General features: G+C 42.7%; 1 protein-coding gene across 3 annotated transcripts in view; it reads right to left on the bottom strand.

The window, feature by feature from the left end:
- Positions 1–27,735, bottom strand: part of ACSBG2 (acyl-CoA synthetase bubblegum family member 2) — a 116,260-nt gene that overhangs the window by 14,238 nt on the left and 74,287 nt on the right. For all 3 annotated transcript variants that reach the window (XM_069741578.1, XM_069741570.1, XM_069741561.1), the window contains exons 2-8: positions 24,206–24,317; positions 20,431–20,546; positions 7,430–7,683; positions 6,134–6,222; positions 3,430–3,550; positions 3,038–3,118; positions 435–584 (exon numbers count right to left, since the gene is read on the bottom strand). In XM_069741578.1, coding sequence (XP_069597679.1) covers positions 435–584; positions 3,038–3,118; positions 3,430–3,550; positions 6,134–6,222; positions 7,430–7,683; positions 20,431–20,546; positions 24,206–24,285 — 891 coding nt within the window. In that variant the 5' untranslated portion in view covers positions 24,286–24,317. The remainder of the gene's footprint in view (positions 1–434; positions 585–3,037; positions 3,119–3,429; positions 3,551–6,133; positions 6,223–7,429; positions 7,684–20,430; positions 20,547–24,205; positions 24,318–27,735) is intronic.

The following is a 27,735-nucleotide window of genomic DNA, read 5'->3' as shown; positions in this document are numbered from 1 at the left end:
CCACACGACTAAACAGCGACGCTACAGCGATCGGCATCATTGTCTATATCGCTGCAGCGTCGCTTAATGTGACGGTACCTTAAGAGATACATCACTGTCGCAGGTCTAGCAGTTCTCCAATGCAGAGCTCTGTATAACCCTGCCCACACCACTTAGTAGCGTTCTAATTATGCAGAGTGAACACAGAAAACTGCCAATCAGTGGTGGGACAGGGATATACAGAGCTCAGGAATATGGAGGACTACATTGCAGTAAGTTTACTAGTCCTCTAGTGAGGAAAATCATGGTTGTGGGATCAAAAGTACATCAAAGCAGCCTAGCAAGTGACTTTGATGGAATTAAGGTCTCCATCTCTACATTATAAGTCTCTCAGATTATGTGGATAAAACCTGGTGACAGATTCCCTTTAACATAATTTCAACAAGCAGACTTACATTGTCATGGCTCAACATTACTCCCTTCGGCTGCCCTGTGGTTCCTGATGTGTAAATCAGTGTGCAGCACTGGTTAGGCTTCTGGGAAGAAATTATTTGGTCCAGTTGAACATCTGGGACACTTTTTCCCAGCTCCATGAATTCAGCCCACTGCAGAGAAAAAAAAAAAGTGTCATTTAAAGGGATCATCATCATTATTAACAATAATAACCAATACCTCCAATTAGAAATATAGTATAGTTTTTATGATTCGCTTTCCCTCATGTCCAGGCATTGCAGGACCTTAGCTATCCATGGTTACAATAATTAGCAACTAGCTAGCTACACTGTCACTATATCAGTGGTCGTAACCATGAAAACCCAAAAGGTCCTGCAATGCCTGGACACGAGGAAAGAAATGGTGAATCAGAAAAACCACACTACATTTCTAACTGGAGGAATTTGCTAATTATTATTACTACACCTACTACATATTGGGATAGGGTCTTGGAAATGGAAATACCATCACCTTGGCAATTGCCCTTCCATATAAAGAAATGGGAGAGAAGAATACTACCAAAAAAAAAAAAAAAAAACCACCACCAACAAACCTCTCACTTTATCTTTATTTAAAAATAAAAAGATTGACGGTGTTACAGGAAAGGATTTTTTCTTTTTCAAAGATATCTTTTAAAGATATAGCCATAGAACCCACCTCTGCATTGGTTGGAAGAGGTTAGGAGAATACTCCCTATTCCCAAGGCTGGGCTTTTAAACGGTTATGCCGAGGAGATTAACTATAAAGATAACATTAATATTGTTTCCCACCACAGTAACTGCAAATCAGTGTGACGCTGGAGCTGCTCCACCTCCCTTCTGGGACGTCACGTCATACATCGGGGGACATGGCCTGCTACTATTAGCTGCCAGCGCCATGATAATATTGGCCAATTAGACAATGCACATTTTGATAAACTGAAGGATCATTTTATGCTGAATGGATCAATAGTCTGTTCTTGTGAAGATGATAAAGTCAGTATGGTCCTAAAAGAACTTAAGTCTTACATGGGAAAGACTGAATAATCAGAGAAGACGACCAAAGGTCACTTACAAAATGTGGAAGATAAATATACAAGTAGTAAACACAAATTTGAGTAGTAATAAATTCATCACACTGTTGTGATGAATCAATGATTAGTTTACCCATTTTCCTTAGTTATGGCTAAAGCAGCCATGGAATATTTCGCAGTATAAATCTCGACTTACCAAATTGCTAGTGTGCACACATTTGAACAATAAGTTACATTTAGATTAAGGTATGGGCACTGTCCCCACGCCATAAGTAAGGTTTGCATATGGATCGCCCCCAGACGCAGGGCCACGCGTTTCGGTACCGGGCCTCTCTGGTTCGGTCCTGAGGCTGTCACGGTGGCTAGACCCGGTCCGCGACCCTGCTAAGGGGCGTCCAAAGAAGGTGGTGGTAAAGTCTGTCAGGGGTTCATGACGCCACCTGTGGTGTTCGGTCAGGGTGACAGACGCTGCTATGGGGTCCGCAGGGGTGATTGAATGGCAGCTGGATGGTATACCTTCCCACAGGTGAAGTAGGTCCCCAGGGCTTCCCAGTAAGGTGGATGGCGATGGTGTGAGGTGCAGTCAATAACGAGGACACAAGGTTGCAGTCCCTTTACCTCTTTACTGAAGACTTCAGGATCCTCAATCCAGAGCATGTTTAACAGGGCTATCAGAGACCGGCCGGTCCGATGGGCACATCCAGAGTTTCCCTCGCAGATGGAAATCGTTGCCTACCACTAGCGCCTGTGTGTTGTAGTCCTACCCTGCTGAGCATTCGGAATAGTCCTCACAACTGCTGTTCTCGTTCGTCGTTCTCTACAGCTCTCTCTCTCTCTCTTTTGTTCCAGATGTTACTAGTTTCTCGTCCCCAGGTATGTTTTGGCTAGGACGCACCCGTTTGACGGGAAGGCTTGGAGGTCTTCCGGGACCCTAGAGACGCCCCTCTCCCAATGTTGCCCCCTATGTCTTCTTAGGAAATTTAAGGTAGACAGCCAACCTTTAACTGTCCTGTGGAGTTCGAAGTAAGGCCTGAAGTCAGTTACTCCCACGGTGTTCCGGCCACACGCCTCAGTAGGATGTTGCCTCGGTCTCACGGCACGACTCCTACTGGTACTCCTTTTTGCTTGATCTCGTTTACACTGTTCCACAATATCCTTCCCTTTCTTATCTCTTTCTTAGGATACCGCCGCAAGGAAGTGCAGGCGCGGTTCCGTAACGTTCTGTTCGCTAGGCTCCTGCCAGGTTCCCACGCCTGACAGGGACCCCTTTGTGTCTTCCCCCCGCAACCCCCCCTGCCACGGGATGTTGCCTGAATCCAACCCAGTCAGCTTCTGACTAACTTCCTCCCCAGCCCCTAGTTTTACCAGTGTGAGGAGTGGCCCAATAAATAAAGCCTTTTTCTCCCCCTAGTGGCCGGAGTGTGAAGTGTAATGTGTTCTGGTGATACCTGGTTAGGAGAATTCCTTCAGTGCCATCAGACGTACCATCACTCCCCTTAGTGGCAGAGTGTCATACTGCAACGACCAGATCTCTGGGGCGCTGCACATACATACCGTGTAAAGGTTTGCTCTCTTCTCCTTTAGCTCATCTTTGTACTGGATAATGGCTTTCAAATGTGGCAACTGGTCCTGAACCTGAAAGTCACAAGAACTTGTAAGATGCATCTCTTGTGCTACATGGCAAATTGCAGAAGGGACACTAACATTTTTAGTACTAAAATTGTAAGGTTAGCTGGGTTCCTTGGATGAGGAATACAGTATTTCTATTGCTACAGCGGTATACAGAGTTAAAAAAAAAACTAGCTTAAAACGTCTAATGGAATCCAAACAAACTCTTACCAGCTGATGCCGCTGTCCAAGTTATCTGAATGTAAAGCACATCAATATTCAGAAAGCTAAAGATTCTCTACATATAGCAGCAACTGGAGAATCCAGTCACAACTTACCTGTAATATTTTTTGCAGTTGCTTGTGATTTTCTACTACCAGTATGTTAGCCTCACAGTTTTCTGCCACATAATGACAAGCCTCTGCAGAATTTGTGGTGTAGATGCCCACAGCAAATCCTCTAGAACCGAAAGATGCAATAAATTGATCAGTACCAAAAGCACTAGTTATACCAGTCTGGACATAACATCATTTGCTCAGTGCATCTCTGCATAAGCTGATAACGTCAAGCTGACTGATACGTTAACCAACACTGAGGATTTGACATTCGCTGAATGTGAATTTACTAGGTGGCTTTTACTGCAGCACGTGGATACGTTTTTGAAATCGCATCCACTATAATGGCATTGGAAGACACAGTGAATCTGCAGACAGAAAATTTGCGCAATTTGGCAGGAATTAAACGTTAATTTATATGTACAGAGACAAAAATCTTACGTTGAGCCCACAATTTTCACAGGTCTGTAATAGCATTTGTCTTCTCTTATCGGCCAAATAGACCTTTTGGACCCGCTAGACTTCATGGGATAGTTGAAATGTCACTCAGGCTATGTGCACATGTTCCGGATGTTTCCTGCTTTTTCGAGGTTTTCATCTACAAAAATGCTTAAAAACGCTTACATTAAGCATCCCATCAATTCCAATGCATTCCGCAATTTTTGTGCACATGTTGCGTTTTTTTCCTGTGAAAAAAAACCGCATTACGAAAAAAAAAGCAGCATGTTCATTAAGTTTGCGGATTTGCCGCTATATTATTGCATTGGGAACCTCAGGAAAAATCAGTGAAAAACCCGCAGAAAAACAAGAGCAGATTTCCTGCGAAAGTAGCCTGGATTTGCTCAGGAAAATTCTGCTAACTTTCCTGAACGTGTGCACATAGCCTAAAGCAAAAACTCATACTTTCAACGAAACTAGAGCTGCCACATCATTTGCTAAGCAGATCCCAATTGGTATCATCATTACAGCTGTTGGGGTATGTGCGCGCATTAGAACACCACACCAGCGATTTTTGTTTTTTTTATTGCAGGGCTGCACTGGTGCTACCAATGTAAGATCATGCACCCAATTGTATACCCACCCGCTGTATTCAGCTTTCCTAGCACCTCTCCGGTCCAATGCTGCCATCATGTGACGCATCGAAAGTCAGCGGCGGCTTAATGCAAGTTAGACCCAGTGCGAGGCTTTCATAGAATTGCATTGAAAAGTGACCTCCGGATCGCCCAGCAAACACTTGAGAGATTCGGGAGGTCACAAACCGCTGGAGACAGACCAGAGCGGCGTGGATAAAAGCAGAAGATGGCGGATGGCAAGAGTAAGTTTACGTGCAGGGGTATTACATTTGTAGAACCACTCCAGTGCAACATTATGAGTAAAAAAAAAAAAAAAACATGCTGGCGTGGTGCGTTAACACTTTCATGACAGGGCCAATTTCCATTTGAGTCTTTGTTTTTTCTTCTTCCCAAAGTTAAATCTCATTTGTCCAGACATAAAAAGGCTTGTTTTTTGAGGAACGAGGTGCACTTTTGAATGACACCACATCATTCTACCACAGTGTACTGGAAAATGGATAAAAAAAAATTCAGTGGGGAGAAATTGCAAGAAAAAAACAGAAAACAATTCTGACATGGTTTTTAATGGTGGTAAAAAAGGACTTCACAATGGGATTCTCCTCATCACTACGATTACGGCAATACCAAAACATGTCCATTTTTCTCTTTAGTGGATAGAATAAAAAAAAAAATATATAATTGGGGTTGTGTAGCTATTTTCCAAGACCCGTTTCATTTTATTTTTCCTTCGATTGAGCTGTGTGATGGCTTATTTTTTGTGTGGCGAGACAAATTTTTTTATTTATATAATTTTGGGACAGGTATGTTTTGATCACTTATTGCAACATTTTTAGTGGAATTGCAGCAACAAATACAATGTTATTTTGGCACTTTTGATTTTTGGTGATGTTTACAGATCAGGTCAATCATTTTTTAAATTTTGATAGCTCAAATTTTTCTGAACTTGGCGATACCAAATGGTTTTTCCTGACAAAAGACTTTGGTTCAGAAGGTTCTGCTGCAAATACTAGTGTGCACATACCTTTACTGATGCAGCTACGCTCATTCAGTTCAAAGTGTGAGATATTGTTATAACAAGCTAGATCTCACTGATAGTGGAGAGGGCTGCAGAGTCTTGTGGGATTTCATAACAGGCTAAAAGGACCCTACTTAATGGCACAACTCTGGTCCTAACTTCTGACATTAGTAAATGTAACGCCGGGTGCCCAGCATATATTCGCTGTGTCCAAAGTGCTGCCTTCTACCTCAGCATATGTTCACTGAACACATTTACCACTTTTTTTCGCTGTAAACTTAAAAAAACACCCTTTCATAATTAAAAAGGGGTATTCCAATCTCCAAGATTTTATCCCAATATGTAGTATGTATGTGTGATCTCAGCAAATACCTCCAATTAGCATATCAAAAGAACTATACTACATTTCTATGTCTTACCCCATGTGCAGGGCATTGCAGTAGCTTAGTTGATAGTGAGTTGGATATCTATGAATGCAATCACTGAGTGGTTGTAACCATGGTTACCTAAGCTACTGCAATGCCCTGCACATGGGGTAAGCAACATAGCTAAATCAGAAGAACTATATACTACATATTGGGCTCCGAAATACTAGTTTAAAATTAATATCTGAACTTACCCAGCAAGTATAGCTCCTATATCAGATATGAACCACTCAGCAGAATTGAATCCCAGAATGCCAACTCCATGGTATCGCTCCAAGCCCAACTATAAAAACGGAAAATAAAATAAAAAGCTCTGAACAAGTTAACACTAAGAATTTAAGGAAACAGACTTGGCTTTGTGGACACATTATCAGAGTGACATATCAGCTTTGAAAAATGGGACAAAGATTGAAAGTGTGTTTACTGAGGCTGTCAGGTGAGGCTTTTATCTTAAAGTACATTTTGACATTTTTTGCGAATGGAAAAGTTCTGGAATACTGAAAATTTGTGGATGTGGACTGCGGTCCGGGCACAATGCAGGACTCAATGGAAGACTAATATTTGCCTTTTGTTTAGTGCATATTGCGTTTTGGGGGCAGTGTATCAATTTCGCAGAGCCTCTAAGCTACCAGTACAATGAAAAACCTTAAAAAGTGTGCTCGTCTTGAAATCTGTATCCCTTCAGGGTATTCATCAATTAGAATAGTTTTGTTTGACATTTAAATAAAAATATACACACACATAGCGCAAAATAGGTATTCATGGGTGACTTTTCATAAATTGAAAGCTGTATATTTGACCATTAGTCTACGCAAAGTATACATTTTTGGAAGGGTAGAAGAGCGGAGTGACGTTACGTGCACTTTTGTAAGAAAAAAACCCAAGCAATTATATAATTACTTCTCAGGTTTTGTTTTTTAGCATGCAGTGGATAAAGTCATAGTGATACTGAATTGATATAGGTTTCTGGCATTTCACACAAAAAAAAAAAAAACAACAACTGCTATATTTTGAGACATCTGTTGATTTGCTGGAGTTCAGTTAAGTATTGAAGCATGAGTTGAAGTTTTCTATCAAGCTAACTTTTGAAGATATGAATAATAAAAAGCAATAGAAAAAGCCGATTTCTTTGGGCGCCCAATTTTGCACATTCTTCACCCCCGTTGTGAGATACCAAATGCAAAAAAAAAAAAAACCAAAAAAAAAACCAAAACACCTTTTTATCACACATCACTAGAGGAGAGCTATGTAGGAGGTGAACAGGAAGACCAAAAGAAAAAAACAAAAAAAACGACATCTAGGGAATAAACACCCACAACTGGTGCTACCATCGATAACAGCAGTTGAAGCACCTGTAATGTATGCAGTCACCTTCTGCCAATTGAGCAGCCTCAGCTCGTCAAGTCCACCACTTCATCCCCACATTATAAACATGCACAGAGACCACCACCAAAGTGGGGAGGGGGAGGTTTAAACATTTTGCTACTTACCTTAATGAAGCCTTTAGCAGCTAGTCTGCAGTGCTCATAATATTGCTTATATGTGAGTTTAGTCCAGTGCTCTCCCTCCTTGGAAGCTAGGGCCACATAATCCCCATAATTTTTAACTGTTTCTGCAAACAACTGGTGAACTGTTATTGGGGGCAGACTGGCCACACCAGATTCTTCCACACGCAGCTGCACAGCACCATCCCTTAGCGTTGTCCACAGCTTCAAGTCTGAAGTGGCAGCATTCAAAGAGCCATCTTTAAAAAAATAAAATAAAATAATAATGTAGAAATTTCACAAATTAAAATGAGTTATCCAATTTTTGTTTTGGAAAGTCATGTCCCCACCACACTTAATCTGCATATAATCCAATATCTACAGATTATTAGAGTTTGGGGATATTACAGGTTCCCTTTAAGTTACTACAAGCATTGTATTTTTTGCCAAGTTTAACTGCAACAAAATATTAAACTATCGTTTATAGAACTAAGCCACAAAAAGCTTTAAAAACTTTTCTTTTGTGTTTTTTTTTAGTTTAAGATATGTGCAGTCAAAATTAAAACGTAAAAACCACACACCACAAATACTGAAACACTAAAGTGATCTTCCCAACTCCAAGATCCTATCTACGTGTAATATTAGGAAATACCTCCAATTAGAAATGGAGAATAGTAGTTCTGGTTTGCCCCTTTAAGGCAGAAATCCATCTAGAATAATTAGCTGATTAATATGCAAATAATGGCAGATTACAGCATAGAAAAACGAACAAGGGAACTTGATATACAAGAACATTACAACAGTATAGGCAGACAAATCCAATCACACCTAGTGTCATTATCTCATCTATAAATTCAGAATCAAATCAATACCTGAAACTCCCTATGATTAAATGATTAAGTGTTCTATAATATGGGAAAGTCAGGGACAACAGTTGGAGGTGTAGTAATTTGGCAGATCACACTTTCATATATGTGTGACGGCTTTTTCTGGACGTGTATAAAATTTTATAGAAATGGATGTACATAGAAAAAAAATAAAAATAAATGTTGGTCTAATATTCGTTAGTTGATATTTAGTAAATTTAAATTGAAAAGGTCTGTCAGTTTAAAATTATTTCCGTGACAATTTTGGGTGGTTCTTTAACAGAAGGGTACCAACAACTTTGTCCACCTGTGCATTTCTTGATCTGAGTGATCTAGTGCAAAAGTGGCAGTGTTAGATTCAACTTCCAAAACAATTCTTAGAAAATCAAAAAGATTATGCATAAGGCTCTTACCAAAATGGAGCATGACCACACAAACCAATTCTAACTGGAGAGTAGTATGCAGAATGTGCGAGACCGGGTGCACACGATCCAGAAGTGGCAGTGCTTTGGACGAAGCATGGTCGTTGAGTCCAAAGAGTTGCAGTTTATTGAAGGCAAGTGAATTTGCATGTGTTCACTGAACTGTGTGGATTCGCCGCATCCAATACATTCTTTGGTGACATTTCTCTTGCGACAACTTGAGTCTCCGCAAGAGACGTTGACACGCTGTGGCCTGGAGAGATGATCCGCATATCCATCTCCGCATGTAATCTGCGGGCATCTGGATGCATAGTGGGCATGGGATGTAAATCCCATCCAATATGCTGTAACATCTGGCCGCTGGGAGTTGGACGCTGCACAAGTGCGCAGCGTCTACAGATCGTATGCACATACTCCAAGTGTTTAATGGAAGATTAGGTTCTTCAGTGGTGTGCACTATATTTACAGACTCATCTACTGCTCAAGAAGAACCAGAAGAGGAAGTGTTACATTGAGGACGGGTCCAACGAGAGCACTGAGTTAGGTGACTTCTGAGACGCAGATCTCCAATATAAAAAGAATGTGACAAGGTGGGAAGCAGTTTGCACACGTCCTGCCGGTCTCACTCATTGGCGCCAGAGACGCCATGGCCGAGTCATTAGTACGGGCACGGGGGAGTCATGAACAAGTAAACTGGTCACAGATGACGGTTAAGACCTGTGAGCCAGACTAGACCAGAGGCCTAGCCCTACATCGGTCAAAATCCGTGAACCAGACTACACCTGTCAAGACCAGAGGACCAGCCCTCGTCTGTCCTTGACTGCCAGACAACCATCAAGGTCAAGGGCAGACTCCAATCCGGAAGTGGACGCCCACTGCAGTGATAGAGGCAGTAGTGAGCAGGGCTGTTATTTCCAACATTGAAGTACAGTAGAAGGAACAGTTTTGGGGTGGTGCAACAGACAGGGTAAGGGTACCAGAGTGTGGGAAGCCCAGAGAGTATTGATTGACAGAAGGACTTGTGGCCTAGTGGAAAGAACCAGAGACCCCCACTAGGGGCTGAAAGATGAAGGGGATCATTCTAGTGACAGACTTGTTACTGCAAACATTGTTCTTATTAGAAAGTTGATAGATCTAAAAAAGGTGGTGAAATTGTACAATAGCAAGGCTGGCATCAACAACACAGTGTTACTCAAGAATTACTCTTTGTTCCAATCACCCTTCGGCTATGTGCACATGTTGAGTATTTGATTGCAGAAATTTCTGTAATGTTTCTGCATCTCTAGGAAATTGTTGACCGCAAAAACGCAATGGAAAATACGCACGGTTTATATGTGTTTTTTGCTGCATTTTTGTACAGCAATGAATGCTTTTTGGAGCAAAAAACTTTATTAAAAAAAAAATTTTTGCGATGCAATTTCCATGTTTAACCCGCTTTTTCATGCTTATTTGCCCTGTCCCAGGCTAAAAATACCAGTCCTCAGCTGACCCAGAAATAGCACTTCATTTTTGAAGCGCCAATTCTGACACTTAGCTGCTGACACCAACCCCTAATCCCATCACCCTGATGCAACTGCACCATGGCATGGGGAAGAGTCTGGGATGGCAATGACACCAAGGTCTAGGTTTGGTAATGAAGAGGTGTCATCCAGACACCCTCATTACTAAACCTGTAAGTAAAGAGTTAAACACAGCATAAAACTTTATTCGAAATAAAACAGACATTCTTTTAATCATTTAAATTAACCCAATATACTCACCCCAGGTCTGATTGTAATCCAAGGGTTAAAGCGACGTCCCACAGTCACCAGGAGCGTTCACAGAATGAATCTACATGGGCTGTAACCAAACAGCAAGGCTACGTGCCCACGATCAGGAAAGCGTATTTTCGCTGCGTCCAAAACACATTGTTCATAGACCCATGCAGATTTTATTGTGGAAATTTCTGTTGCGGAAACGAGCACCTCCGCAACAGAAATTTACATGCTTGCTCTCATAGACCAACGCTGCGGGTGAGTTTACACAGCGTGAAGTAGAAGCACAGTGGACAGGAGATTTCTGCAAATCCAAACCACTTTGCTTGTATTGTAGAAAGTAGCGGTTTGGATGCAGGTGAGCTGTTATCAGTGACAGCAGACATAGGCTGATTGAAGTAGTAGTCTCTCCTCAGCCGATGCTGGTGATCAGCGGTAAGCTTTTTACTGTGGGTCACAGCTGCAGGCTCATGCTGACATCTGACAGTGACCCCGCAGTGCTCTGACAGCGGTAACGATTTTACCATTGATCACAGCTGCCGGTGTTTGTGTGACGTGTGGGAAACACCAGGTATAGGAAGTCCATAAAAGCACAAGCAAAAACAAGACTGAGTTTTTCACCCATTGACCTCAATTGAAAGAATTGACATACTGTGGATGTAAAAGCAGTACCAAGTCCTGAAAGGAAAAATACTGATCATGTGCACAGCACTTCAGGATTCTCATTGACTTTGCACTGACTACAAGGTGGCTAAAGGTTTCCACTACCTCTTCCAATCATTCCTGAAAGATTAACCATTTACCTTTTTACTTTACAAAATGAATAGTACACTTAAAATATCTTACGATGTTGTTTGTTTTTTTAGAGAAACCAGTTTTCTCCACCTTTACTTTTCACAAATCTCAGTTTACAGGTAAAACAGACTTTTGCCATTACTGAGATAGCTAGATGAGAGTTACTACTGGTAAGATTCTGAGGGGAGAAGGAGAAGCTTTGCCTCTAGGTCTTGCCCCTCCATAGAATTTCATAGGAGTTGCAATTACCATCTTTTATCTCAGTAAAATAAAAGTCTGCCTTCACGAAACAGATATCCCATGTAAATTGAGAATGAATGATCCGTCCTGGCAGATAAAGAAATTTGATTTCTCTGATGAGATGTATTACAAAGTGGTTTGTTCTCAGGTGAACTAACGATTTACGGATACTTTTAGTCTGGAAGGTGTTCGTACCACTGGGATGACACCCTAAAAAGTTTTATTAGCAGATGGTGGCAAAAACTCAAATATGGGTTAAATAGGATTCTTTAAAAAAAACAAAATATATATATATATACATACAGTACATATATACATACATACATACATACTCTGAACAACACTTCAGATTTAGTGAGGCCCATTTTTAACTGTAGAGCCAGGCTACTTGAAACTTACATTCAAGATTTGGGAGTGGGAAATTGACTCGAGAAGCTAAAATAACGTTAAAATATGCTTATCCTACCCACAACAAGAAGTGAAATTTAAGGTGTGGTCTTCTCTTCCACAGTTTCAGTCCTTAAAAGCTCTAGATTCAGCTGCCAAAGTTGCTTTGAAAATGGGGAAACCTGTACCCCTAAATATTTAAATTGGAAAGCACATCCAAGGTCACTTTGTAAAGGCACTAAAGAGGTACTTCTGAGCATAAAGGGGAAAGAGTACAGACTTAGTCAAAACTATGTGTATTGCAGTTAACTGGCCTCTTTCAAAAGTTGTGGTCTGATAGACTACATTACAATCATTATTTGTAGACACACGGAAGGATTATCCAAACCACTTGGGGGCCCTTAGTCTAAAGTCAACATATATGTGGGCCTTAAAAAATTCATAGGATTGATTGTATTAACTTTCGGCCAAGAATAATAATTAGTGAGAAATTTTGCTGCTTCAGTTTTTATAGTCGGAATCTACATTAACTCTAGATTATTATGAAGCGAGAACAGATGAATTGCAAAATCATGCCTGGCCACGAAGATTAAAGTAAAGATAAAATGGCCACTCCCTTTAAACAGACATTTGTGTTTAGGATTGTGTGCACTTACTATTCTGAAGCCATGACAAACTTTGCTCCTGCACTTGTTCGTTTTCCAGGCCAAAAAACTGCTGCTAGTGAAGGAGCTTGTGACCAACCAAGTGCCGCACTGGGGTGCCAAGGGCCCAACAGTAACAATGACTTTAGAGTGACCACTGTTTAGCTACATACAAATATTACAGTCCCCCCAATCTACCACTGCATCTACATAAACTGGGTACTTTGCTAAATGATCAGATACTGCCATTGTCTATCCATAGACTCAAGTATACTATTTTAACTACTGCTAATGGAATGTGTAAAGGTACCTTCACACTGAACAACTTAACAACGATAACGATAGCGATCCGTGACGTTGCAGCGTCCTGGATAGCGATATCGTTGTGTTTGACACCTAGCAGCGATCAGGATCCTGCTGTGACATCGCTGGTCGGAGCTAGAAGGCCAGCACCTTATTTCGTCGCTGGATCACCCGCTGAATCGGCGTGTGTGACGCCGATGCAGCGATGTGTTCACTGGTAACCAGGGTAAACATCGCAGGGCCACGCTTAGTAACCTGATATTTACCTGGTTACCATTATGTAAAAAAAAAAAAAAACGTACATACTTACATTCCGGTGTCTGTCGCGTCCCTCGCCGTCAGCTTCCCACACTGACTGTGAGCGCCGGCCGTAAAGCAAAGCGGTGACGTCACCGCTGTGCCCTGCTTTACGGCCGGCCCTCACAGTCAGTGCGGCAAGCTGACGGCGAGGGACGCGACAGACACCGGAATGTAAGTATGTACTTTTTTTTTTTTTTTTTTACATTTACAATGGTAACCAGGGTAAATATCGGGTTACCAAGCGCGGCCCTGCGCTTAGTAACCCGATGTTTACCCTGGTTACCCGGGGACCTCGGCATCGTTGGTCGCTGGAGAGCTGTGTGTGCGACAGCTCTCCAGCGACCACACAACGACCTAAACAGCGACTGCAGCGATCGGCATCGTTGTCTATATCGCTGCAGCGTCGCTTAATGTGACGGTACCTTAAGACCTACTATTTCACAGAGGCACACCAGGGAATTCACCTGTTCCCCAGTGAGCCAGTCTGAGCCTGCAACAGACTCCTTCAATAGAAAAGCGGCTTTCCCATGTGAAGAGTTTCAGTCAGACTAGGTTGATTGACTTGTCTGGTCACATCTAGCTCAGGAATGGCAGGAGCATCTGCATGAACAGGGATTCTTTTGGAGGTTGGCCTGGTTTCTAGAATGACAAGTAAGAAGCCATGTTTCTCAAAAAAAAAAAAAAAAAAAGCGATCAAGGACAGACTGATATTCTGCAGGAAGCACATGGATTGGCCTGCAGAGGACTGGGGTAAACATTATTTTCTTTGATGAAACCTAGTTCAGACTGCCCAAGACATCAGTAAGACTTCCACCGGGAGTCTTGTGTAATTACTAGTGATGTGCGAATATACTCGTTACTCGAGATTTCCCGAGCACGCTCGGGTGACCTCTGAGTATTTTTTAATGCTCGGAGATTTAATTTTCATTGCCGCAGCTAAATGATTTACATCTGTTTTGCATCCCCCACATGTACTTATGCTGGCTGGTTGCTAGGAAAATTTTGCACAGTCACAGGTCTGGACCCCGAGAGCGTCATAGGCTATGTTGTGAGGCGAAATTTTAACCCTGCGCTTTCCAATTCACCAAACAATTTTGCTCATTTCACCACACATACACCAACCTCGCCACAAAAGTCGAAACACAAAAGTCACCGCTCAAAATTCGCCACATGCAAAACTAGACTCACGCAAAACTAGCCACACGTGCAACTCTCACCTCATGAAAAACTCGCCACACGCAAAACTTGCACACGTGGAAAAATTGCCACATGCACAAAAGTTGCAACACATGCAAAAGTTGCCTCTCACAAAACTTGCACATACTCATACTCAAAACCCACAACAAATAAAACTCGCTACGCGCAGAACTTGCCATGCACAAAACTTGCTGCACACAACTTGCTACACTAACCTGTCACATGCAACTCGACACAAAGTTGCTACACACGTCGCCACACAAAACTCATCTCACAAAAGTCGCTACATGCATGTCGCTACACGCAACTCAACACACACAACTTGACACATGAAACGCGCCATAAAACACACACAAGTCTGGTATTATCCTTCAAAAATAAAAATCTGAGTAATAAGCAGACAAACGACAAAAGCAACAATAGTACCATATGGGAAATACGGCAGCTGTCAGTCACATGACCTGTCTATTATGTGTATGTGTGAGCTAATATATACTGCCAGGGGGAGGGCTTCCTGTTGGCGGGAGATTTATCAGGCTGCCAATTTAGCTTACAAATAATGAGGTAAAAATACTGACCAAATAACGTGTGAACGAGGTCTAATACAGGAGGAGATGACACACAGGTATATACTATATACAGGGAAGATGACACACAGGTATATACTATATAAAAGCGATGACCGGTATATACTATATACAGGAGGAGATGACATACAGGTATATACTATATACAGGTGAGATGACACAGGTACATACTATATACAGGTGAGATGACAGGTATATACTATATACAGGAGATGACAGGTATATACACTATATACAGAAGAGATGACATAGGTATATACAATATACAGGAGGAGATGACATACAGCAGGTATATACTATTTACAGGGGAGATGACATACAGGTATATACACTACATACAGGAGATGACACGTGTATACTATATATAAGGGAGATGACAAACATGTATATAAGGAGGAGAAAATGAGGTGTGAGGTGAAAATGAAAAGGTGTGAGTGCAGAATGAGAGGCGTGAGGGAAAATAGTGGAGTGATCAGAAAATAACAGATGTTAGATCGAAATGACAAGTGTTGGGGGGGGGGGAATGAAAGGAGTGTTAGGGGGGAATGAGAGGAGAAGGGGGGAAATAAGAGAAGTGAGGTGCTATAACTAACCACCGATATTTACTATGCCCAGGCAACGCCGGGCTCTTCAGCTAGTATTGTATATGCCTCATTTTTCAAAACTTCTGCAGAATATGCACTGGTCACACAGTTTAAAAACGAAAAGATTATAATTGTACTTTAGTAACCATAGAAATATCTGTCTAAAAGATCTAAACACATCGAAGCAGCAAACTTTGAAAACCCTCAACTTTTCACGATGACTGTACAATCAAGCAAGAAACCACATCATAGTTGTGAAATGACCCATGTATTTAAACTATTGAATGCTTCTATTCTACATTACAAATCAATATAATGTGCCCGGAATGTCAAATCTACCCATCAACAATAACTAAAATAGTGAGACACAAGACATTAAGTTTACTAGCAGCTACTTCCACCCACACAGTCAAGCTTAGAAACCATTAAAGGACTCACTTCCTGTGGGTTCCCAAAAGTGATCAGACCAAAGCGTAATAACCTCTCAAATACCTATATTTGTTGGTTTTAGTGTCTGCACCAAAGAGCAAGAAAGCATTTAAGAGCTTCACATGCATATGTATATTCTCAGAAAAAAAAAAAACCCGCCAACACTGCAAAATTCACAATGAGACTGCAGCCATGTAATTAGAGCCAAAGTTTTACAAGACTTTGAACGCTTAAAGGGAACCTGTCACCCCCCAGGCATTTGTAACTAAAAGAGCCACCTTGTGCAGCACTAATGCTGCATTCTGACAGGGTGGCTCTTTTAGTCCTTGGTGCTGTAACTGCAGAAACAATCGATTTTGCAATTTGTCAAATACTTTGAAACAGTCCAGTGGGCACCTCTTTCCCCCCTAATGCAGAGGCAGCACCGCCGTCACTCATACCCTCTTGGCGCCGCCTCCTCAGCGTTGTTTTGAACTGTCCCGGAGCCTGCGCTGTTATGTTATGCCTTGGGCCTGCGCAGTTAGCGCTGCCCATCTTCTGACATCATTTGATGTCTAGCTGACTGCGCCTGTGCAGCTGCGCTGCCCGAGATCCTGCCCCGCAGTGTTTTCTGATTTATTCACACTGCGGGGCTGGGATTCCTGGGCATGCGCAGTGCATATCTTCACCTCTCACTCATCTCCCTCCGCCATCTTCAGACTGTGCGGCGTCAGCTGATCCCTAATCGCCGTGGCATCGCTTTTGGGAAGGTTCCATGCGATGGCCGCATGGCCATCCATGCGATGGCTGCCGAGACTAGGGTTTGCGCTTCTCATTAGGAACGAGAAGCGCCTGAAAGTGTGGGCGGCGTCAGGACAATCAGGCGATAATACCGCTGTGGCACTTCTCAACCAGAACGAGAAGCCCCAGAAGAAATGGGCGGAGCAGCTTCTGTGGGCGGGGTAACAATGAGGTGCGGCCTAGTCAGGCCAGAAGCCGGTGTCTAAATTTGGTGGCTGGGGGGAGAGAATCGCACGATCGCAGTAAAACGATGTAGTGCGCGTATCCGGTTCGGAAGCCCGGGATCGTGCCCTGCATAGGGAGCCCTCCTGCCGTCTGTAGACTGTCCACATAAACCCCAGCTGTATTGGTTGCCATCGGGAGACATTTGCCTCCCATCATCATCCGCTTTACATCGTGGTGATGCTGTGGGGGCTGCATGGACGGCGCTGGGGCATCTGTGTATCCCGTGGGTTCAGTCCCTTGGGATGGAACAGGGGTCACGTCCGGCTGTGGGCCTGGCTCCAGAAAGGGGTACGTGGGGGCGACACCCCGCGTTCCCGTCTGTTGGTGATGTGGGGAGAACGGAGCCCTAGGGGCACCCGTCGCCCCTGGAATGAGCGCAGGCATAGGAACGATGCAGGAGAGGGTACGGGGACGCGACACTCATCCAATGGGAAGAAAAAAAAATAAAAATCTAAATTTGAAATTAAAAAGTTGGGGTCTGAAGCCAGACCCAAGTGCCTCCAACGAACACCAAGCAAGAACTGGTTCAGGCTAGAGCCAGCAGAGAGAGTATACTGAAGAGGAGGAGTTATTCATTTCTATGTTTACTTAAAGGGAACCTGTCACCCCCCTCAAGAGACGGGACGATTCAGGGTATGCGGGGGCACTTTTTATAAGTGTTTATTTCAGCGTGTGAAGGCATTTATAACTTAAAAGCCTCCTTGTCAGAATGCAGCATTAGTGCTGCACAAGGTGGCTCTTTTAGTTACAAACGCCTGAGGGGGGTGACAGGTTCCCTTTAAGTGTCCTCCTAGTGGCAGCAGCATAACACCCATGGTCCTGTGTCCCCCAATGAGGCGAAGGATAAAAAAAAACTCCACATACAAACGTATACATAAAGCCTATATAATCAATCATACATCATTTTAAGTTGCAGAGATTCACCAAAGACCATAAACACCATTTGTTGCAGATTTTGCTGATTAAACAATTTAATGGGAAACTCTGCCGCTGAGAGAGAGAGGAACAACACATACACACAAACAATGCCTTTGCCCACCTCCCTTGGCACTTGCATGACCGTCACCTAGTCTCCTGCCAGTCTCTTGTGATGACTTCTTGCCCAGTTTCTCAAGTGGCCACTGTAGTCAACGCATTAATGCAAGAAGCTGGGTTGTACAGGGACCAGTAGGGAACCAGTCGTTTTAGCAGGAACGTGTCCTCTACCCTCACCTGACAATTGCATTACTTGAAAGTAAGTTACACTCCGGAATACGGTTTGAAATTAGTTTGTGTCAACTTACTGACTTGCTAAAAGCAAATCAGTTGGCTTAGCCCAAGGCGGATTTTGGCAAAAAGTTTTCTTTTGCCAAAAACCGGCTGCATAGAATTGTTGTGGCCCTCATTATATAGTTAATTCATCCAGATATGCAAAAAACAAACAAACAAAAAGAAAACACTCTGGAGAGCACTGGGCCATGTTATAAGCTTGTGTGAGCAAGCCCTGAGTAATCCACTTGTGCAACTCAACTCTTCTAAACAGAGTAAAGTGAACAAATTCAGTTTTTTGTGTAGTCAGTGACCCTGGCAGAAACCTTCCACTGCTTCTAGCCAAACCATTAATATGACAAGTTGGCATCAAAAGATGCAAAGATGTATATTTTTTGGAATTCATCAATTAAAGGGATTTTCAGGGGCTGAGAAGAGAGTCGACAGTCACTTCAGGTCACACTTGACAGTGTGCCATGTGCACATGGTCTCAGTTTCTTTTACTGATCTTGAGGAGAATCTAGTGAGCCTGAGACCGTATGCAAACTGCACAGCTGTGGTCATGCGACAGACCGTTCACTTAGAGAATTCTGAGAGTGCGCATAGTACAGTATTACGATTTAGCATTCCCCAGTAAGAGAGCCTGCTATGGCTTAAAGATGACCTGTCAACAGGTTAAACATAACCAGTAGAAATGGGCGAACCCCAACAGTAAAGTTCGGTGTCCGTAACAAACACCTACTGTTTAGGCACGAACACCGAACACAGGCTTCACCAGGAAATCAGTGTTAGGCTGCCGTCACACTAGCAGTATTAGGTCAGTATTTTACATCAGTATTTGTAAGCCAAAACCAGGAGTGGGTGATAAATGCAGAAGTGGTGCATATGTTTCTATTATACTTTTCCTCTAATTGTTCCACTCCTGGTTTTGGCTTACAAATACAGATGTAAAATACTGACCAAATACTGCTAGTGTGACGGCAGCCTTACTGTTCGGGTTCAGCACCCCAACAACGGGTGTTTGTTGCGTTGTCATGTGCATGACAGTGCGTCAACCCCTGCATCTCATTGGCTGTAAAATGATTACTGCTGGTCAGACAGCCGCGGTTCCCACGCTGTCAGATAACAGCGTGAGCGCACATCTATGATCAGAGGTATAAAGTTTACCTCCGGTCACTGGTGTCTGATGGGACTACTGCTCAGCCTATGACTATTGACGCTAATATTATTTATTTGGAGCGCAGGCTGTTGAATACTCCATCACCCATTCCTGCTCTCACTGTTATTAGTTGCAGCAGGCATAGGCTGATGGGAGCAGTAGTTCCATCAACTGACGTCAGCGACCCAAGCTAAACTTTATGCCTTGGATCACAGCTGCGGGCTCAGGCTGTCATCTGACAGCACTGAAGCTGCAGGTCTGTGACCAGCAGTAATGATTTTACCGCCTATTAGAAGCAGTGTTTGCGGCGCTGTCATGCACATGACAGCATGGCAAACCGTGAATGTTCGGGCCCCCCTTCATTCAAGTGAATGGGGTCCGCGTACTGTTCTGGAACCCAAATTTTTATTTTTATTTATTTATTTTTTAACTGTTCAGCTGAAGCCGCCAGACCCAAACATCCAGGTCACCGCCCATCTCTAGTCACCAGTTCTTGCTCATTTTATTACCGTTGTTCTACTAAACATACTGTTTTTGTTGTTTTAAGTGGTCCATGTGGTTCCAGAAATATTGGTTTTATTTAGGACTACATTTTTTTTATTGTCTTTACCAAGGAGGCGTGGCTCACAGGATTGTTTACTGGGCAGCATGGTGGCGCAATGGTTAGCACTGCAGCCTTGCAGCGCTGGAGTCCTGGGTTCTAATCCCACCCAGGACAACATCTGCAAAGAGTTTGTATGTTCTCTCCGTGTTTGCGTGGGTTTCCTCCGGGCACTCCGGTTTCCTCCCACATTCCAAAGACATACCGATAGGGACTCTAGATTGTGAGCCCCATTGGGGACAGCGATGATAATGTGTGCAAAAACTGTAAAGCGCTGCGGAATATGTTAGCGCTATATAAAAATAAAGAATAATAATAATAATAATATTATTATTGTTTGGGGGCATGTTTTAAGTTATTTTCTGCATCATTGCCCAATAAACCACATCTTTGTAAAGATATTTTCAGTAAATTTAAAAAGTCCAAAATATTGTGAACTGTAATGCAAGAAAAAAAAAGACAAAATAAGAAAATATGGGTGCATACCATCCCCCGCAGCAATTTCTGCTTCAGCCTTTGTTTCACCACCAAGTCGGTCCATTATGTTTGCATCAGAAGGTTCAGGATCAATTTTGGACTGCTCCTGCACCATTTCTTCTTTGCTGTTTTAAAGAAAAAACAAAAATACATTGCATAACAGGAACTGATGCAGCAACCTAACCAGGAAGGATATTAAACTATGAATTCAAGCCAGACAGTTAACTTAACTACACTGATGTAAGTGTGCTGAAGCCCAATATTAGCTTATAAGAATGTTTTGATTAAAAAAAAAATTTTTTTTTTGTTGGAAAAAAACAAACTACCGGTAAGTATAACTGGAAATAACATGATCAGTAGAAGTTACATATATTTGAGTAAAGAGTAAAACTAGACAAACTTGTCATTAAAAGGAAAGAAATTTGGGTGCCTAAGTGTTCCGTCATTAAAAGTGGGGATTTATGTATCCCCTTGACAGATACCAAAATATGGCTTTTCTTGGCAAGTAAACATTCATAAAATCCCATCCACTATGCTGTAACATCTGGCTGCTGCAGCTGTACGCAGCGTCCAATCCGCAGCATTTACTGACTGTGAAAACATACCCGTAACGTCCAAACTGATATATCCAACATTGGACACCTCCCGCTGATCTGATCAGCCGTCATGTGCCCCTAAGGCTGTGCGCACACATTCAGGATTTCTTGCAGAAATTTCCTGTGAAAAAACGGAAATTTTCTGCAAGAAATCTGCATGCGTTTTTACCACGTTTTTGGTGCTTTTTTGTGTGGATTTTTCTGGAAACTTCCCAATGCATTACATAGTGGGAAATCCGCAAAATTAATGAACATGCTGCGTTTTTTACCGCAATGCGTTTTTGTCATGGAAAAAAACGCATCATGTGCACAAACATTGCGGAATGCATTCTAAATGATGGGATGCATAATGTATGCTTTTTTTTGCAGTTTTATAGCGTTTTTATATTGAAAAAAACGTGAAAAATCAGCAACGTGTGCACACAGCCTTACAGGTACAGGTGGAAATCTCGCTGTTAAATGCTGCTGTCAATCTGCACTCATGTCACATGACCCTGGGTCGCCGATTGGTTGGCATGACAACCCGGGGTCTACAGGAGACGCCTGTGGTCGTCATTGCCGGATCGCTATGAGCACCACCCAGCGGTCGGTGCTCATAGCAGGTGAGCATTTCTGCTACATACAGCAGGGCTACAGCTCCCATAGAAACTACTGAAGAAAAAAAAAAAGTTTTTAAAAATAAAAAAAAAAATTCAAGTCACCCCTCATTCAATATAAAACAGTTGCGTCTTAAAGCTAACATGCCTTAACGATACCGTGTGTGTAGGCCGCAGGCTGGGATGAGGGGGGTGTCCGGCGGCTGCTGGCCGGCGCTGCGGGTGTCTTCGGTGCCCAGCGGTGCTGCGTGGGTGTCTGGCTCTGCCGACATTTTGCGACAGGCAAAGTCCCCCACACCATCACACCACGCCGCACATCGGAGCCCCCCCCATCCTAGCCTGCAGCATCAGCCCACTCCTGCCTCCTCCAGCAGCGACCCTGGGACCCCGCTTCACTGCAGCCACCTCCTCTGGTAAGCAATGAGACGCATGGATTATAAGAAGCACCACCATTTTATTAAATATTTTCTTATTTTTCTCCTCAAAATTTGGGGTGCGTCTAATAATCTGGGGAGTCTTATAATCCGAAAAATACGGGGTTTTTTTTTGGCAGCTGCAACATTGCAATAATATGCAACAACAGGGCGATCAAAAGATCGTATGTACAGCAAAATGGTATCAATAAAAACATCAGATCGGCATGCAAAAAATAAGCCCTCACCCAGCCCCAGTTCCCGAAAAATGGAGACGCTGCGAGCCTCTGAACACTAATTTTTATTTTTTTTAAAGAAACTTTGGATTTTTCTGTCACTTAAATAAAAAACCTAGACATGTTTCGTATCTCCAAACTCGTAATGACCTGGAGAATCATAATGGAAGGTCAGTTTTAGCATTTAGTGAACATGATGGGGGGGGGGGGCGGGGGACACCACAATTGTGGAATAGCACATTTTTGCAATTTCACCACACTTTGAATAATTTTTCCTGCTTTCCGATATGGTAAAATCAATGGTGCCTTTCAAAAGTACAACTCATCCCGCAAAAAACAACGAGGCCTCACACGGCCATACTGATGGAAAATAAAGTTATGGATCCGGAAAGAAGGGGAGCAAAAAATGGAATTGCAAAAACAGAAATACCACTGGTTCTTAAAGGGACACTGTCACCCCCTCCAGCCATTATAAACTAAAAGAGCCAGCTTGTGCAGCAGTAATGCTGCATTCTAACAAGGTGGCTCTTTTAGTTTTTGCTTCCGTTATTCCCTCAATAAAGCGTTTTATAATTTTCCCCAAATACCCGTCTTTGTCCATGGAGGCGGGTCTGAAGCCTTCTCTGTGAAGCGCCCAACTGCTGTCACGCATCTCTTCTGGGGCGATGGTCGCCGCCCCCTGCGCGCTGTTCTTCTTAAATCCGGCGCCTGCGCTGTGCGTGCCTGCCTGGGGCAGGCGCATTGAGAATTGGCAGTCATAGCTCAGATGCCGGGTTCCTGACTGCGCCTGTGCGGGCAGAGCGGCCACCCCGTTACTGAATCCCCACCCCGCACTGTGTTATGCATTATGCACAGTGCGGGGCTGGGATTCCTGGGCAGATTCCTGCACAGACCGACGCTGGAAGGCGGGGAACCTGGGAGAGCGTCTGACAAGCGCAGTGCGCATGCCCAGGAATCCCAGCCCTGCACTGTGCATAATGCATAACAGTGCGGGGCAGGGATTCAGTAACAGGGTGGCCTCACTGCCCGCACAGGCGCAGTCAGGAACCCGGCATTGAGCCATGACTGCCAATTCTCAATGCGCCTCACCCCAGGCAGGCACGCACAGCGCAGGCGCCAGATTTAAGAAGAAAACAGCGCGCAGGGGGCGGCGACCATCGCCCCAGAAGAGATGAGTGACAGCAGTTGGGCGCTTCACAGAGGAGGCTTCAAACCTGCCTCCAGGTACAAAGATAGGTATTTGGGGAAAATTATAAAACGCTTTATTGAGGGAATAACAGAAGCAAAAACTAAAAGCCACAAGGTGGCTCTTTTAGTTTATAACGGCTGGAGGGGGTGACCGTGTCTCTTTAAGGGGTTACGGTCACAGGATTTAGAAATATTTGTGTTACACAGTTAAGGGAATTGCCATTTAAGCAGTTGATTTCCAAATGAAAAAAATGCAGTGTGCCTTAAAGTGTACCTGAGACTGCACAAGGTTAATATAAAAATTTGTATTGTTTAGGAAACAACTAAGCTATTGTAATGCTTTTTGGTATGTTATGAGAATATATGGGAGGAATATACAATGTACAAAAATAAAGCAGGGTGTGCCCACGCCATCACCTTTATGGAAGCGGGCATATTCCACCAAAATGGTGCAAGACAGTGGGTTCCAGTGTATGAGGCAGCAGCACCTCAGTGCTACCATTACTCTGTTACCATTGTCTATAAAAATATAAATGGAGGACAAAGTCCAGTAATTTGACGACCAAGAGCGAGTAGTTAATATTCCGGATAAAGTGTTTTGTGGAGCATTATATACACAATTACATGTAATTGTTGAAAATACAATCATGTTACAGGAAAATACCAAGTTGTGTAACAAAAGCCTCTCCACTCAATTGCTGCAGATTGGCAGTGAAATAAGAATACAGTACACCTTAGTTTAAGAAGGAACTCACTTTTGTGAGGAAGTTACAAATCTATCATTGAAGCAGACATGTTGTTCTGTGGTCTCATGTGGCTTTACATGTACTTCCATAGCAGACCTGTCTGAATCACACTCCAGTGTCACTAAACAGAAAAAAAAACAGACAAAAACACATTCTTAGTGAAAGTAAAGTAGATATGACATCCCAATACACTCAAGTGAGATATTTAAACACTTTGAATACTTATGTATCCCACCATAATCCAGCACCAGCTTTCCTAGCTTAGGGTCTACAGCCTGTGAGAAATCACACAACCACCCTGGTATTTGTCACTGCAAATGGCTTCGATGTCACGAGCCATCTGCGTAATGAGAAATTACATGTGATGTGACTCCTTAGAGGGTTTGTGTAGTTCAAAAAGTATCACCTGTGGATAGGTGGTAACTTATTTGATCATTCAAAGGCTGTCAAATGAACATCGAAAGGTAAAGAAGGGAATTTTTATCCTGGTTAGGAAGCTCATCCCACTTACAAAATGGAGCGGGTGGTCAGATGTGGGACAATCCATTTTCTACAGGGCTGTTGGGAAGTAGAGTGCAGCGCTCAGCAACCTCCAAGGGAATGAATGAATGGAGCGGCATTTGAGAATGTATATTGTGTCTCCATGCCATCAAGAATAAAAGTGCCCAGATCTGCAAATTTGTGTGGATCCAAGTGCTCAGACCCCCATCAAACAAGTTATCAGCCATCACTGAAAGTTAAAATCCAGTGTCTTCAGTCATGTTACATATCCATTTAATCTAAAAAACTAGGCAAACCGTCAAATTATAGATTGTAGCCTGTATCTTAAGAGCAGAGTTTTGACTGATCAGTGGGGATTTTAGAATCTGTACCCCACCGATCTGCAATAATATGCAATTCCTGTAATTTATAGAACTCTATAGTTACACTATAAATAGGGTAGCCTATGAGCATCACATTGCCTGGTCAGAAGATAAGTGATGTGTATGAATAATTGTTAGGGTATGTTTCCACGTTCAGGAAACGCTGCGTGTTTGACGCTGCGTAGAGCCGCAGCGTCAAACACGCAGCGTCCAGATGTTACAGCATAGTGGAGGGGATTTCATGAAATTCCGTCTCCACTATGCATTAAAAGACGCATGCGACATACCCACGAAAACGCACATGCGGCGCGTCTTAAGAACGCAGCATGTCCTTGCATTGCAGAAACACCACAAGGACAACGCAGGTGACCTGCCAGTGACCTCAGGTGCAGATTTGGTCTGGATTTCACTTGCATAAAATCCTGACCAAATCCTGATGCAATCCTGAACGTGGACACATACCCTAATTGCTTATGTGACCTGAGATCATCCATAACTACCGCCACATTGGAGGAGATAAATCTATGCAGCTCAGAGATGGTCTATGAAAACAGGTGACATAGCACTTCAATTCTTCAGATCAATGGGCCTGGTGAAGGTTACTGCGATGTTACGTCCAGTGACAAGACGTTTATAATTTATCGAATTGTGATTTGTCAAGACGAGTTTGTAGACTAACCACTAAGTGTGTACAGTTAAATCAGTGATTGTAAGGCATCATAAATGCAGCACTAAAAACAATTCTATGTTAAGTGTTCATTGCAAAATAAGAGGTTTCATTTCCAGAAAGCATGAATGACTATTATAACACTAATTAGAGAATGCATGACAGCTTTGCCATGAGAATTCAATTTGATAACCTTTTAAGACCGCATGTTGTACATGTCCAGGGTGGGTTCTAGCACATCATGGTATCTCCGACAGCCAGTGCCCCAAGAACAAAATAGAAGCAGTCTAAGATTTGGCTTCTCTATAGTAGGTCACAATTTTGAAAGGGAACCCCTAAAGTGAATCATGGGCAGCATGAATTAGAAACCCCCTGCGATATTGCAGCTGTGTGGGTTTTATCTGATGCAGTGTTTCAGAGAATACATTGTGAAAAGCCTTCTGGGGACTGTGTCTCAGATAAGCAGTCCAAGATCGGATTCCGGAGACTACTCGTCACTCTGATCTCCAGGATGTACAAGTCTCTCTCTATGCACGCATTGGGAGATACTAGTCAGTCAGTCATGAAGAGCAGGGATGGGAGAGGTCGAAAGGACCATGCATCGGAGATACAGTTCCTGGCTGGCATTTCAATACACGTCTACTCTGAAATGCTGAAAACGCTTTACAGTGAAGTCTACATGACTACAATTAAACAGTGTCCCATTCATGCTCCACATGGTTCAAGCAGCATGAATCTATTGTCAGGTTTCCTTCAGCTTAATCACTAGGAGCTCTCTCCATAAGGCACAGGTGCGGAATCCCAGCAGACAAGGAAGTACACTATAATGTTTAAATAGTTATAGGTCATTTGTTAATTTAAAAGGGAATCTGTCACCAGGTTTTTGCTACCTCATCTGAGAGCAGCATAACCTAGAAAAAGACCCCAGCAATGTATCACTTTGTTTACTGGGTGCAGCAGTTGTGATAGCTACATCTAAAAACTGCCCAAGCGAATCATGCCCACACCCCTGATTAGCAGCTTTTTGTGTATAGTCAGTATATTTCTAATCAGTACTGAGGGCAGAGTTGGACCATGATGCACATTGGCGGCTAGTCCTGTAATAATCATCTCCTGATGATAAAACACTCATTGGACTGGAACAGCACACAGCGTCGTAAGTGACATCCCTGAAAATAGGGTCTTTGCTCTTATGACATGTTGCACTCAGGTTACAAAAAATCCTGAAGATTCCTTAAAGTATCAAAACAAATACCACAAAACTGTTTGTATCAAACCATATAGTGCATCTTGGTTCAGATATTTGGTGATCTGAGCAAGTATTGGACCAATGTGAAATTCTCTCGAAATTATTAACTATTTACGGTATTTTGTCAAATTCGTTAAAAAAACAAACGAAAACCATCCGATTGATAAAATTGCTAAAAGTTCTCGCCAATACAGACCAAAGCACTGGTCTTTATAGGGATAAACAAAATCACTAGTGATGAGCGAATATACTCGTTACTCGAGATTTCCTGAGCACGCTCGAGTGTCCTCAGAGTATTTTTTAGTGCTCGGAGATTTAGTTTTCATCGCCTCAGCTGAATGATTTACATCTGTTAGCCAGCATAAGTACATGTGGGGGTTGCCTGGTTGCTAGAGAATCCTCACATGTACTTATGCTAACAGATGTAAATCATTCAGCTGCGGCAATAAAAACAATCTCCGAGCACTAAAAAATAAAATTTGGAGGACACCCGAGCGTGCTAGGGAAATCTCGAGTAACGAGTATATTCGCTCACCACTAAAAATCACCAATATGTATAAAATTGAGAGGGGTAGCATGCTATTCATAATTTCAGATATAGACAATATAAATATATACCTGTACATATTTTATACTAATGTGTAATCTCTATTTCCATTTTAGATTGAAACCTAAGCATACATATAAGATAGTACTATACAGATACTAAATAAAATGACATCATTTACTACAATAAAGAAGACATAACTACTAGTTTATG

Source organism: Ranitomeya imitator, chromosome 1, assembly GCF_032444005.1.
Source record: "Ranitomeya imitator isolate aRanImi1 chromosome 1, aRanImi1.pri, whole genome shotgun sequence".
Classification (NCBI taxonomy): domain Eukaryota; kingdom Metazoa; phylum Chordata; class Amphibia; order Anura; family Dendrobatidae; genus Ranitomeya; species Ranitomeya imitator.
The sequence above is the reverse complement of the archived record's forward strand: the minus strand, read 5'-3'. Positions and strand labels throughout refer to the sequence as shown.